This window comes from Drosophila virilis, chromosome 2 (assembly GCF_030788295.1).
Source record: "Drosophila virilis strain 15010-1051.87 chromosome 2, Dvir_AGI_RSII-ME, whole genome shotgun sequence".
In the NCBI taxonomy this organism is placed as follows: Eukaryota; Metazoa; Arthropoda; class Insecta; order Diptera; family Drosophilidae; genus Drosophila; species Drosophila virilis.
The window spans coordinates 1,673,219-1,688,980 of record NC_091544.1 but is presented as its reverse complement, the minus strand read 5'-3'; the positions used below and the strand labels follow the sequence as shown (position 1 = coordinate 1,688,980).

The window sequence follows — 15,762 nt, the reverse complement described above, 5'->3', positions numbered from 1 at the left end:
ACATATGTCCTATATGGAGATATAGGTCAAAATTTCCAACTCCCATAACTCGGTCAAAAATCAACCGATTTTCAAAAGGTTTGGCTCTTTGCTCATGGTTTGAGCCCTAAATCAATTTGGCATTCAAATCTGACAACATTAGTTTTGGTCAAAATTCATGTGAAAATGGTACCCTCAGATATCCGACATATACATGTAACCTATATGGAGATATAGGTCAAAATTTCCAACTCCCATAACTCGGTCAAAAATCAACCGATTTTCAAAAGGTTTGGCTCTTTGCTCATGGTTTGAGCCCTAAATCAATTTGGCATTCAAATCTGACAACATTAGTTTTGGTCAAAATTCATGTGAAAATGGTACCCTCAGATATCCGACATATACATATGTCCTATATGGAGATATAGATCAAAATTTCCAACTCCCATAACTCGGTCAAAAATCAACCAATTTTCAAAGGGTTTGGCTCTTTGCTCATGGTTTGGGCCCTTAATCAATTTGGCATTCAAATCTGACAACATTAGTTTTGGTCAAAATTCATGTGAAAATGGTACCCTCAGATATCCGACATATACATATGTCCTATATGGAGATATAGGTCAAAATTTCCAACTCCCATAACTCGGTCAAAAATCAACCGATTTTCAAAAGGTTTGGCTCTTTGCTCATGGTTTGAGCCCTTAATCAATTTGGCATTCAAATCTGACAACATTAGTTTTGGTCAAAATTCATGTGAAAATGGTACCCCTAAATATCCAACATATACATATATACTTTATGGAGATATAGGTCAAAATTTCCAACTCCCATAACTCGGTCAAAAATCAACCGATTTTCAAAAAGTTTGGCTCTATGCTCATGGTTTGGGCCCTTAATCAATTTGGCATTCAAATCTGACAACATTAGTTTTGGTCAAAATTCATGTGAAAATGGTACCCCTAAATATCCAACATATACATATATCCTTTATGGAGATATAGGTCAAAATTTCCAACTCCCATAACTCGGTCAAAAATCAACCGATTTTCAAAAGGTTTGGCTCTTTGCTCATGGTTTGAGCCCTTAATCAATTTGGCATTCAAATCTGACAACATTAATTTTGGTCAAAATTCATGTGAAAATGGTACCCTCAGATGTCCGACATATACATATGTCCTATATGGAGAGATAGGTCAAAATTTCCAACTCCCATAACTCGGTCAAAAATCAACCGATTTTCAATGGGTTTGGCTCTTTGCTCATGGTTTGAGCCCTTAATCAATTTGGCATTCAAATCTGACAACATTAGTTTTGGTCAAAATTCATGTGAAAATGGTACTCCTAAATATCCAACATATACATATATACTTTATGGAGATATAGGTCAAAATTTCCAACTCCCATAACTCGGTCAAAAATCAACCGATTTTCAAAAGGTTTGGCTCTTTGCTCATGGTTTGAGCCCTAAATCAATTTGGCATTCAAATCTGACAACATTAGTTTTGGTCAAAATTCATGTGAAAATGGTACCCTCAGATATCCGACATATACATATGTCCTATATGGAGATATAGGTAAAAATTTCCAACTCCCATAACTCGGTCAAAAATCAACCAATTTTCAAAGGGTTTGGCTCTTTGCTCATGGTTTGGGCCCTTAATCAATTTGGCATTCAAATCTGACAACATTAGTTTTGGTCAAAATTCATGTGAAAATGGTACCCTCAGATATCCAACATATACATATGTCCTATATGGAGATATAGGTCAAAATTTCCAACTCCCATAACTCGGTCAAAAATCAACCGATTTTCAAAAGGTTTGGCTCTTTGCTCATGGTTTGAGCCCTAAATCAATTTGGCATTCAAATCTGACAACATTAGTTTTGGTCAAAATTCATGTGAAAATGGTACCCTCAGATATCCGACATATACATGTAACCTATATGGAGATATAGGTCAAAATTTCCAACTCCCATAACTCGGTCAAAAATCAACCGATTTTCAAAAGGTTTGGCTCTTTGCTCATGGTTTGAGCCCTAAATCAATTTGGCATTCAAATCTGACAACATTAGTTTTGGTCAAAATTCATGTGAAAATGGTACCCTCAGATATCCAACATATACATATGTCCTATATGGAGATATAGGTCAAAATTTCCAACTCCCATAACTCGGTCAAAAATCAACCGATTTTCAAAAGGTTTGGCTCTTTGCTCATGGTTTGAGCCCTAAATCAATTTGGCATTCAAATCTGACAACATTAGTTTTGGTCAAAATTCATGTGAAAAGGGTACCCTCAAATATCCGACATATACATGTAACCTATATGGAGATATAGGTCAAAATTTCCAACTCCCATAACTCGGTCAAAAATCAACCGATTTTCAAAAGGTTTGGCTCTTTGCTCATGGTTTGAGCCCGTTATCAATTTGGCATTCAAATCTGACAACATTAGTTTAGGTCAAAATTCATGTGAGAATGGTATCCTCAGATATCCGACATATACATATGTCCTATATGGAGATATAGGTCAAAATTTCCAACTCCCATAACTCGGTCAAAAATCAACCGATTTTTAATGGGTTTGGCTCTTTGCTCATGGTTTGAGCCCTTAATCAATTTGGCATTCAAATCTGACAACATTAGTTTTGGTCAAAATTCATGTGAAAATGGTACCCCTAAATATCCAACATATACATATATCCTTTATGGAGATATAGGTCAAAATTTCCAACTCCCATAACTCGGTCAAAAATCAACCGATTTTCAAAAGGTTTGGCTCTTTGCTCATGGTTTGAGCCCTTAATCAATTTGGCATTCAAATCTGACAACATTAATTTTGGTCAAAATTCATGTGAAAATGGTACCGAGATATACATATGTCCTATTTGGAGATATAGGTCAAAATTTCCAACTCCCATAACTCGGTCAAAAATCAACCGATTTTCAAAAGGTTTGGCTCTTTGCTCATGGTTTGAGCCCTTAATCAATTTGGCATTCAAATCTGACAACATTAATTTTGGTCAAAATTCATGTGAAAATGGTACCCTCAGATGTCCGACATATACATATGTCCTATATGGAGATATAGGTCAAAATTTCCAACTCCCATAACTCGGTCAAAAATCAACCGATTTTCAATGGGTTTGGCTCTTTGCTCATGGTTTGAGCCCTTAATCAATTTGGCATTCAAATCTGACAACATTAGTTTTGGTCAAAATTCATGTGAAAATGGTACCCCTAAATATCCAACATATACATATATACTTTATGGAGATATAGGTCAAAATTTCCAACTCCCATAACTCGGTCAAAAATCAACAGATTTTCAAAAAGTTTGGCTCTATGCTCATGGTTTGAGCCGTTAATCAATTTGGCATTCAAATCTGACAACATTAGTTTTGGTCAAAATTCATGTGAAAATGGTACCCTCAGATGTCCGACATATACTGTAATAGTATGATTTTCTTCGTTGATTTAACTTATGTTCGGGTTGCCTTTTTATTTTTAACAACACGTCTTCTTACTGCTAGTACTGTAGAGAGACTGCCTTCCACTTCTTCTCTGCAGCCGCTTTTCTTTATCGATATTTACTTATCGTACTGTTATAATTAACATAGATAGTGACACTATAATACCCTGGCTAGGGTTACCAATGATGCTCTTATCCTATTACAACTCGGCCATCCTGACAAAGAGAGCTCCCGATCTCTGTCTTTTATATGTGTATCTATCTTTATAACTAATGCTTATTGCCTATTTTCGCATCCAATGCTTAAAGTTTTGGCTATTCCAGATACCAACGTACGGGTTGCGAGATAATTGAAAGCCTTCTACATCCTTTAACAAGTATCTATCATTTTTTAAAATCTTTTCTATACTATAAGGCCCTTTATATCTTGGTATTAACTTTTTTGAAACTCCTGGTGTGCTATCAAAATTTTTTACCATGACATAGTCACCTATTTTATATTCTACTGATACTTTCTTCTTTTTATTAATCCGCTCTTCATTTCTGATTTGAGCTTCTTTTTGATATATTTCTCCACTCTTTCTTATATTTTCTAAATTTCTTTTATCACACGTGTTCACCTGTGTAAACTCTTCTAATTTTTCTTTTAATTCATCAACAACTTTTCCTTTCTGTTGTAATCCGAATAACATTTCGCTTGGAAATTTCTTTATGCTTTTGTGTTGTGTGTTGTTTATTGCATATTCAACATTTTCTATAATAACATCCCAATGTAAACCATTTTCTGGCTCCGCCATTTTTGCCATCATCGGACCCAAGTCTCTATTCAACCTTTCCACCTGACCATTTGCTTGCGGACAACCCGTTGCTATTTTAATATGCGTTACTCCCTCATTTTTTAAAAATTCATCAAACTCTTTTGCAGTAAAACAACTCCCTCTGTCCGATACAATGAACTTAGGTCTACTATACGCTCTGAAATAATCTTTTAATGCCTTAATCGCTTCTTTCGTACTTGTTGTCTTTGCTGTATATAGTCTAACAAATTTTGAAAATCCGTCAACCACCGCCAATATATATTTATTAGCCCTTCCTGCATTAATTGGTCCATAATGGTCTATATGGATCATCTCCCACGGTTTGTTTCCTTTCGGTATGCTATGTAATAGTCCTTCACTCTTACCCGTCTTGGGGGCGAAGGCAATGCATTTTAAACAATTCCCTATATGCTTTATTGCTTTTTCCTTAATATATGGGAACCAGTAACTCTTTCCAATGGCATCGATCATCTTATCTCTCCCAGCATGTCCCAACTCATCATGATATTTGTAAAGTACATGTTCTTCCATATCCTTTGGTACATAAAAAACTAATCTGCCATCATTTGTTTTTCTGTAAATGACCCCATTTCTCATTTCGAATAGCTTGTGCTCTTCTTTTTCTAACATCTTTCTAATATCTACCAGTTTGTCATCTTTGCTTTGGCAAATAACTAAATTGTCCTCAAAACTATTGGATTCAATAACTAAAATGTCCTCATAACATCTGCTTAACGCATCCACATGTTGCATTTGCTTGCCCGATCTATGCACTAACTCAAAATCGTAATTTTGTAGTTCTAACGCCCATCTAGCAATTCTCGGATTTAAATCTATTTTGTTAAGCGTTAAAGTTAAAGAGTTGCAATCTGTCATTATTTTAAATCGTTTTCCCTGCAGATATATACGAAATCTGCGTAATGCGTAAATGATGGCTAGCGTTTCTAACTCAAAACTATGATATTTAGACTCTACTTCGGTTGTTCTTTTAGAAAAATAAAAAATCGGGTGTAATTTCCTATCTTCTTTTTTTTGAAATAAAACAGCCCCAAATCCCACTGCGCTGGCATCACAATGTAGTTCTATTTCTTCTTTGTAATTATATATTGATAGTACTGGCGCCTCTAACAATTTATCTTTTAACATATTAAAACACTTAAACTCCTCTTCTCCAAACTTGAATTTCTTATCTTTTTTCAATAAATCATATAAGGGTTTAGCTAATATAGAAAAGTTTAAAATGAACCTCCTGAAGTAGGAGCATAACCCTAGGAAACTTTGTACTCCCTGAATTTTGTTTGGTATTGGAAAGGATTTAACCGCTTCTAACCCTTTTTCATCAGCCCTAACGCCTTTACTATCCACCACAAATCCTAAATATTTAACGCTGCTTTTAAAAAATTCACACTTATCTAATTTCAACTCTAATTTGTTTTGCACCAGTCTTATAAACACTTCCTTTAAGGTCTCCATGTGTTCCTTTATGTTTGTACTTGCTATCATAATATCATCCATGTAAACAATTACCTTATTATCTTTTATCATATCACAAAATATGTTATTAACAAATCTTTGAAATACATGTGGCGCAGTTTTTAAACCCATGGGCATCCTAAGAAATTCATATTGTCCTAAAGGGGTAACAAATGAAGTGTATTTAATAGATTGCTCATTAACAAAAACATGAAAATACCCGTTTTTTAGATCCAACTTTGAAAATACTGTTTTTCCGCATAGTCTGTCTAATAAATCGTCGATCAATGGTAGCGGGTAGTTGTCTCTACATATAATTTTGTTCAGTCTTCTAAAATCAATACATAACCTCATGTCTCCAGTTTTTTTCTTCACTAGTACTATAGGTGATGCATACTCTGAACAACTTGGCCTAATGATTCCATCTTTTAAATAGTCGTCTAATAATTCTTGCAACTTTTCTTTTTCCATATAAGATAACCGCCTAGGTGTACAATTAAATACTTTGTCGTTTTCTAATCTTATGCTTAACTCATGTCTTAATTTTGGCTGATTTGGCCTTTTCGCTTTTACATAAGTATTTTCAAATAAATTTTCAAATTCACACTTTGTGCTGTAATCAATATCTTCACTTAAAATATATATATTTTCTCTTTTGTTAGAATCTTCCCAATTTATTGTTAAGATATCCTTCTCAAAATTCTCTTCTAACACTCCCATGATTTCGCTATTCACTGGCGCTTCATTAACATGATTATTAATTTTAACTGCACTGTTTCCTATATCTTCTATAATCACTTTTTCAATCCCGGTTTGATTATAGATAATTTCATCACTAACAACTTCTTCACTATCAGGTTCGAGCTTAAGCTCTCCATAACTAACTATCTCATCACTAACAGTTTCGATCCCAATCACTTCATTTCTAACTATTTCACCACTAATTATTTTATTTCTAACTATCTCATCACTACCAACTTTATCACCAAGCGTTTCCGGACTAACAATTTTCTCACTAACTAATTCATCACTACCAGTTTCATTACTGACTATTTCCTTATTAACGATTTTATCATTTAACAATATAGTTTCATTTTGCTCGTGTTTGATATCTTCATCGTCCACTTTTTTTTGTTTTTCTTTGTAGCTTGTAGCTATGATATCATTTTTACCATTATTCTGGTGATCAACTTTATGCCCGTTCACAATTTTTAATGTTCTTAAATCAATATTTAAACCAAAAGAATCCATAAAATCTCTACCAAGCACAGCGTCATACCTCATAGACTCATTTGCCACAATTATAACATTAAAATAAACATTTATTAACTTTTTCTTCATAAAACATAAAATTTTTCCAAAATTTTTCAATTTACTTTCATTTAAACCTACATACGAATTTGCATCTGGCATACGCTTTACTTTTAATGGCACAAACTTTTCCTTTAAAAATGAAATAGGGCTGCCAGAGTCTATAAGGCATTCTGCAATTATTGATTTGTTAAATGAGTTACTAAAATGAATTCTTAAGTATCTTACATATTTGTTTTCCATATCATACTTTTTATTTGGACATCCTGCTATTAAATGATCCTTTGAGCCGCACGCATAGCAAGATCCTGCCTCCCGTTTGGGCTTTAAACAATCTTTGGCCCAATGGCCCTTAACATTGCAATTGTAGCAACGTTGTTGTTTGTCCGCCTGTGCTTCCTGTGCAGTTTGTTTCACTACATGGTTTCGTACCCGTTTAATTGGCAACTTTATAGCTGCAAACGCACGTAAAATTTGAGCCGGATTGGTAAAGCAATGCATACTAGCTTGAGTGCGCAAGTTTTCGCAAGGTATGCCTCGAATAATACCCTCCATTAACTCCTCTACATCAATGTTGATGTCCTGTGCCAATATGCTTTTTTCGCTAAAATATGTGGCGAACACCTCATCTGGTTTCCAAACCCGATCCTCGAACTTCTGTCGTAGTTCCGACTTCGAAAATCCTCCCCCGAAGGCCAAAACCAATTGATTTAGCATCTCGTCAATCGGAGCAATGATGCGCATAGGGTCTGCATGCAACCACTTCAAAGCACCGCCTTTCAATTTGCTTATACAAAGCAAGTGCTGTTGCATATCATTTAGTCTGTAGATCTTGGCCACATTGAAGAATTGCATTACCCATTTACGCACCTCACTTTCTCCAGTAAATTCTAATAAAATTTCCTTGGCTAACATCATCGCTCCAGTTTGGATGCAATTATTTAAGTTGCCTCCGACAGCGTTGCCACTTTCGTCGATCCTTCCAGCTGCCCCAGCGTTGCCCGCTGCACCAGCGTGATCAGCTGCACCAGCGTTGCCATCCGTTCCAGTGTAATCAGCTGCACCAGCGTTGCCATCCGTCGACCGTGGTCTTTCTTCAGTGTGACCATCCTCTAGCTGCAATAAATCGCCGACTTCACTTTCTTGCTCTCCCCCTTCGCTCCCGCCGATGTGCGAGTTGCGGTTCACCGTTACTTGAAATTCTTCTAGGAATTTTCGAGACGCTTCAATTTCGAGACGCATCAATTTCAGCATCTCGGCGCCATTTGCTATTTCGTCACGCTGTTGTTGCATTATGTTTTGCAACTCATTTTGAGCCTCAATTGTCTGTTCCTTGTTACGTTGAACTTCAAGTTCCTTTGCAGCATCGTCTCGGATATCCACTGGTACCTTATTTAATCTCGCCATCAGCTCAGTTTTGGTACCCTCTGTTGGCAAATTTAGTAATGCCAACCAACTTTTCAATGTCGCTATTGACACGTCATTTATATTTATATTTTCCATTTTGTTGTGTTTTTTTTTTTTTTTTTTTATGAGTCAATCCCACTTCTGATATTGTAATAGTATGATTTTCTTCGTTGATTTAACTTATGTTCGGGTTGCCTTTTTATTTTTAACAACACGTCTTCTTACTGCTAGTACTGTAGAGAGACTGCCTTCCACTTCTTCTCTGCAGCCGCTTTTCTTTATCGATATTTACTTATCGTACTGTTATAATTAACATAGATAGTGACACTATAATACCCTGGCTAGGGTTACCAATGATGCTCTTATCCTATTACAATACATATGTCCTATATGGAGATATAGGTCAAAATTTCCAACTCCCATAACTCGGTCAAAAATCAACCGATTTTCAATGGGTTTGGCTCTTTGCTCATGGTTTGAGCCCTTAATCAATTTGGCATTCAAATCTGACAACATTAGTTTTGGTCAAAATTGATGTGAAAATGGTACCCCTAAATATCCAACATATACATATATCCTTTATGGAGATATAGGTCAAAATTTCCAACTCCCATAACTCGGTCAAAAATCAACCGATTTTCAAAAGGTTTGGCTCTTTGCTCATGGTTTGAGCCCTTAATCAATTTGGCATTCAAATCTGACAACATTAATTTTGGTCAAAATTCATGTGAAAATGGTACCGAGATATACATATGTCCTATATGGAGATATAGGTCAAAATTTCCAACTCCCATAACTCGGTCAAAAATCAACCGATTTTCAATGGGTTTGGCTCTTTGCTCATGGTTTGAGCCCTTAATCAATTTGGCATTCAAATCTGACAACATTAGTTTTGGTCAAAATTGATGTGAAAATGGTACCCCTAAATATCCAACATATACATATATCCTTTATGGAGATATAGGTCAAAATTTCCAACTCCCATAACTCGGTCAAAAATCAACCGATTTTCAAAAGGTTTGGCTCTTTGCTCATGGTTTGAGCCCTAAATCAATTTGGCATTCAAATCTGACAACATTAATTTTGGTCAAAATTCATGTGAAAATGGTACCCTCAGATGTCCGACATATACATATGTCCTATATGGAGATATAGGTCAAAATTTCCAACTCCCATAACTCGGTCAAAAATCAACCGATTTTCAAAAGGTTTGGCTCTTTGCTCATGGTTTGAGCCCTTAATCAATTTGGCATTCAAATCTGACAACATTAGTTTTGGTCAAAATTCATGTGAAAATGGTACCCCTAAATATCCAACATATACATATATACTTTATGGAGATATAGGTCAAAATTTCCAACTCCCATAACTCGGTCAAAAATCAACCGATTTTCAAAAAGTTTGGCTCTATGCTCATGGTTTGAGCCGTTAATCAATTTGGCATTCAAATCTGACAACATTAGTTTTGGTCAAAATTCATGTGAAAATGGTACCCCTAAATATCCAACATATACATATATACTTTATGGAGATATAGGTCAAAATTTCCAACTCCCATAACTCGGTCAAAAATCAACCGATTTTCAAAAGGTTTGGCTCTTTGCTCATGGTTTGAGCCCTTAATCAATTTGGCATTCAAATCTGACAACATTAATTTTGGTCAAAATTCATGTGAAAATGGTACCCTCAGATGTCCGACATATACATATGTCCTATATGGAGATATAGGTCAAAATTTCCAACTCCCATAACTCGGTCAAAAATCAACCGATTTTCAATGGGTTTGGCTCTTTGCTCATGGTTTGAGCCCTTAATCAATTTGGCATTCAAATCTGACAACATTAGTTTTGGTCAAAATTCATGTGAAAATGGTACCCCTAAATATCCAACATATACATATATACTTTATGGAGATATAGGTCAAAATTTCCAACTCCCATAACTCGGTCAAAAATCAACCGATTTTCAAAAAGTTTGGCTCTATGCTCATGGTTTGAGCCGTTAATCAATTTGGCATTCAAATCTGACAACATTAGTTTTGGTCAAAATTCATGTGAAAATGGTACCCTCCGATATCCGACACATACATATGTCCTATATGGAAATATAGGTCAAAATTTCCAACTCGGTCAAAAATCAACCGATTTTCAAAAGGTTTGGCTCTTTGCTCATGGTTTGAGCCCTTAATCAATTTGGCATTCAAATCTGACAACATTAGTTTTAGTCAAAATTCATGTGAAAATGGTACCCTCCGATATCCGACACATACATATGTCCTATATGTCCACCTCCCATAACTCGGTCAAAAATAAACCGATTTTCAAAAGGTTTGGCTCTTTGCTCATGGTTTGAGCCCTTAATCAATTTGGCATTCAAATCTGGCAACATTAGTTTTGGTCAAAATTCATGTGAAAATGGTACCAGACATATACATATGTCCTATATGGAGATATAGGTCAAAATTTCCAACTCCCATAACTCGGTCAAAAATCAACCGATTTTCAAATGGTTTGGCTCCTTGCTCATGGTTTGACCTCTTAATCAATTTGGCATTTAAATCTGACAACATTAATTTTGGTCAAAATTCATGTGAAAATGGTACCCTCAGATATCCAACATATACATATGTCCTATATGGAGATATAGGTCAAAATTTCCAGCTCCCATAACTCGGTCAAAAATCAACCGATTTTCAAAAGATTTGGCTCTTTGCTCATGGTTTGAGCCCTAAATCAATTTGGCATTCAAATCTGACAACATTAGTTTTGGTCAAAATTCATGTGAAAATGGTACCCTCAGATATCCGACACATACATATGTCCTATATGTCCAACTCCCATAACTCGGTCAAATATCAACCGATTTTCAATGGGTTTGGCTCTTTGCTCATGGTTTGAGCCCTTAATCAATTTGGCATTTAAATCTGACAACATTAGTTTTGGTCAAAATTCATGTGAAAATGGTACCCTCAGATATCCGAAATATACATATGTCCTATATGGAGATATAGGTAAAAATTTCCAACTCCCATAACTCGGTCAAAAATCAACCAATTTTCAAAGGGTTTGGCTCTTTGCTCATGGTTTGGGCCCTTAATCAATTTGGCATTCAAATCTGACAACATTAGTTTTGGTCAAAATTCATGTGAAAATGGTACCCTCAGATATCCAACATATACATATGTCCTATATGGAGATATAGGTCAAAATTTCCAACTCCCATAACTCGGTCAAAAATCAACCGATTTTCAAAAGGTTTGGCTCTTTGCTCATGGTTTGAGCCCTAAATCAATTTGGCATTCAAATCTGACAACATTAGTTTTGGTCAAAATTCATGTGAAAATGGTACCCTCAGATATCCGACATATACATGTAACCTATATGGAGATATAGGTCAAAATTTCCAACTCCCATAACTCGGTCAAAAATCAACCGATTTTCAAAAGGTTTGGCTCTTTGCTCATGGTTTGAGCCCTAAATCAATTTGGCATTCAAATCTGACAACATTAGTTTTGGTCAAAATTCATGTGAAAATGGTACCCTCAGATATCCAACATATACATATGTCCTATATGGAGATATAGGTCAAAATTTCCAACTCCCATAACTCGGTCAAAAATCAACCGATTTTCAAAAGGTTTGGCTCTTTGCTCATGGTTTGAGCCCTAAATCAATTTGGCATTCAAATCTGACAACATTAGTTTTGGTCAAAATTCATGTGAAAAGGGTACCCTCAAATATCCGACATATACATGTAACCTATATGGAGATATAGGTCAAAATTTCCAACTCCCATAACTCGGTCAAAAATCAACCGATTTTCAAAAGGTTTGGCTCTTTGCTCATGGTTTGAGCCCGTTATCAATTTGGCATTCAAATCTGACAACATTAGTTTAGGTCAAAATTCATGTGAGAATGGTATCCTCAGATATCCGACATATACATATGTCCTATATGGAGATATAGGTCAAAATTTCCAACTCCCATAACTCGGTCAAAAATCAACCGATTTTTAATGGGTTTGGCTCTTTGCTCATGGTTTGAGCCCTTAATCAATTTGGCATTCAAATCTGACAACATTAGTTTTGGTCAAAATTCATGTGAAAATGGTACCCCTAAATATCCAACATATACATATATCCTTTATGGAGATATAGGTCAAAATTTCCAACTCCCATAACTCGGTCAAAAATCAACCGATTTTCAAAAGGTTTGGCTCTTTGCTCATGGTTTGAGCCCTTAATCAATTTGGCATTCAAATCTGACAACATTAATTTTGGTCAAAATTCATGTGAAAATGGTACCGAGATATACATATGTCCTATTTGGAGATATAGGTCAAAATTTCCAACTCCCATAACTCGGTCAAAAATCAACCGATTTTCAAAAGGTTTGGCTCTTTGCTCATGGTTTGAGCCCTTAATCAATTTGGCATTCAAATCTGACAACATTAATTTTGGTCAAAATTCATGTGAAAATGGTACCCTCAGATGTCCGACATATACATATGTCCTATATGGAGATATAGGTCAAAATTTCCAACTCCCATAACTCGGTCAAAAATCAACCGATTTTCAATGGGTTTGGCTCTTTGCTCATGGTTTGAGCCCTTAATCAATTTGGCATTCAAATCTGACAACATTAGTTTTGGTCAAAATTCATGTGAAAATGGTACCCCTAAATATCCAACATATACATATATACTTTATGGAGATATAGGTCAAAATTTCCAACTCCCATAACTCGGTCAAAAATCAACAGATTTTCAAAAAGTTTGGCTCTATGCTCATGGTTTGAGCCGTTAATCAATTTGGCATTCAAATCTGACAACATTAGTTTTGGTCAAAATTCATGTGAAAATGGTACCCTCAGATGTCCGACATATACATATGTCCTATATGGAGATATAGGTCAAAATTTCCAACTCCCATAACTCGGTCAAAAATCAACCGATTTTCAATGGGTTTGGCTCTTTGCTCATGGTTTGAGCCCTTAATCAATTTGGCATTCAAATCTGACAACATTAGTTTTGGTCAAAATTGATGTGAAAATGGTACCCCTAAATATCCAACATATACATATATCCTTTATGGAGATATAGGTCAAAATTTCCAACTCCCATAACTCGGTCAAAAATCAACCGATTTTCAAAAGGTTTGGCTCTTTGCTCATGGTTTGAGCCCTTAATCAATTTGGCATTCAAATCTGACAACATTAATTTTGGTCAAAATTCATGTGAAAATGGTACCGAGATATACATATGTCCTATATGGAGATATAGGTCAAAATTTCCAACTCCCATAACTCGGTCAAAAATCAACCGATTTTCAATGGGTTTGGCTCTTTGCTCATGGTTTGAGCCCTTAATCAATTTGGCATTCAAATCTGACAACATTAGTTTTGGTCAAAATTGATGTGAAAATGGTACCCCTAAATATCCAACATATACATATATCCTTTATGGAGATATAGGTCAAAATTTCCAACTCCCATAACTCGGTCAAAAATCAACCGATTTTCAAAAGGTTTGGCTCTTTGCTCATGGTTTGAGTCCTAAATCAATTTGGCATTCAAATCTGACAACATTAATTTTGGTCAAAATTCATGTGAAAATGGTACCCTCAGATGTCCGACATATACATATGTCCTATATGGAGATATAGGTCAAAATTTCCAACTCCCATAACTCGGTCAAAAATCAACCGATTTTCAAAAGGTTTGGCTCTTTGCTCATGGTTTGAGCCCTTAATCAATTTGGCATTCAAATCTGACAACATTAGTTTTGGTCAAAATTCATGTGAAAATGGTACCCCTAAATATCCAACATATACATATATACTTTATGGAGATATAGGTCAAAATTTCCAACTCCCATAACTCGGTCAAAAATCAACCGATTTTCAAAAAGTTTGGCTCTATGCTCATGGTTTGAGCCGTTAATCAATTTGGCATTCAAATCTGACAACATTAGTTTTGGTCAAAATTCATGTGAAAATGGTACCCCTAAATATCCAACATATACATATATACTTTATGGAGATATAGGTCAAAATTTCCAACTCCCATAACTCGGTCAAAAATCAACCGATTTTCAAAAGGTTTGGCTCTTTGCTCATGGTTTGAGCCCTTAATCAATTTGGCATTCAAATCTGACAACATTAATTTTGGTCAAAATTCATGTGAAAATGGTACCCTCAGATGTCCGACATATACATATGTCCTATATGGAGATATAGGTCAAAATTTCCAACTCCCATAACTCGGTCAAAAATCAACCGATTTTCAATGGGTTTGGCTCTTTGCTCATGGTTTGAGCCCTTAATCAATTTGGCATTCAAATCTGACAACATTAGTTTTGGTCAAAATTCATGTGAAAATGGTACCCCTAAATATCCAACATATACATATATACTTTATGGAGATATAGGTCAAAATTTCCAACTCCCATAACTCGGTCAAAAATCAACCGATTTTCAAAAAGTTTGGCTCTATGCTCATGGTTTGAGCCGTTAATCAATTTGGCATTCAAATCTGACAACATTAGTTTTGGTCAAAATTCATGTGAAAATGGTACCCTCCGATATCCGACACATACATATGTCCTATATGGAAATATAGGTCAAAATTTCCAACTCGGTCAAAAATCAACCGATTTTCAAAAGGTTTGGCTCTTTGCTCATGGTTTGAGCCCTTAATCAATTTGGCATTCAAATCTGACAACATTAGTTTTAGTCAAAATTCATGTGAAAATGGTACCCTCCGATATCCGACACATACATATGTCCTATATGTCCACCTCCCATAACTCGGTCAAAAATAAACCGATTTTCAAAAGGTTTGGCTCTTTGCTCATGGTTTGAGCCCTTAATCAATTTGGCATTCAAATCTGGCAACATTAGTTTTGGTCAAAATTCATGTGAAAATGGTACCAGACATATACATATGTCCTATATGGAGATATAGGTCAAAATTTCCAACTCCCATAACTCGGTCAAAAATCAACCGATTTTCAAATGGTTTGGCTCCTTGCTCATGGTTTGACCTCTTAATCAATTTGGCATTTAAATCTGACAACATTAATTTTGGTCAAAATTCATGTGAAAATGGTACCCTCAGATATCCAACATATACATATGTCCTATATGGAGATATAGGTCAAAATTTCCAGCTCCCATAACTCGGTCAAAAATCAACCGATTTTCAAAAGATTTGGCTCTTTGCTCATGGTTTGAGCCCTAAATCAATTTGGCATTCAAATCTGACAACATTAGTTTTGGTCAAAATTCATGTGAAAATGGTACCC

At 35.4% G+C, this 15,762-nt stretch overlaps 1 protein-coding gene across 2 annotated transcripts; it reads right to left on the bottom strand.

The window, feature by feature from the left end:
* Positions 1-3,426: 3,426 nt before the first annotated feature.
* Positions 3,427-8,853, bottom strand: LOC138910928 (uncharacterized). Of its 2 annotated transcripts, none has more exons than XM_070207130.1 (2): positions 7,304-8,853; positions 3,427-7,226 (listed from the first exon to the last, which is right to left on the bottom strand). In XM_070207130.1, exons 1-2 carry the CDS (start codon positions 8,554-8,556, stop codon positions 7,121-7,123), a joined length of 1,359 nt encoding a protein of 452 aa, XP_070063231.1. In that variant the 5' UTR covers positions 8,557-8,853; the 3' UTR covers positions 3,427-7,120. The 2 variants fall into 2 exon arrangements, with proteins under 2 accessions (XP_070063231.1, XP_070063232.1); XM_070207131.1 differs by having other exon boundaries at positions 7,282-8,852.
* Positions 8,854-15,762: the final 6,909 nt, after the last annotated feature.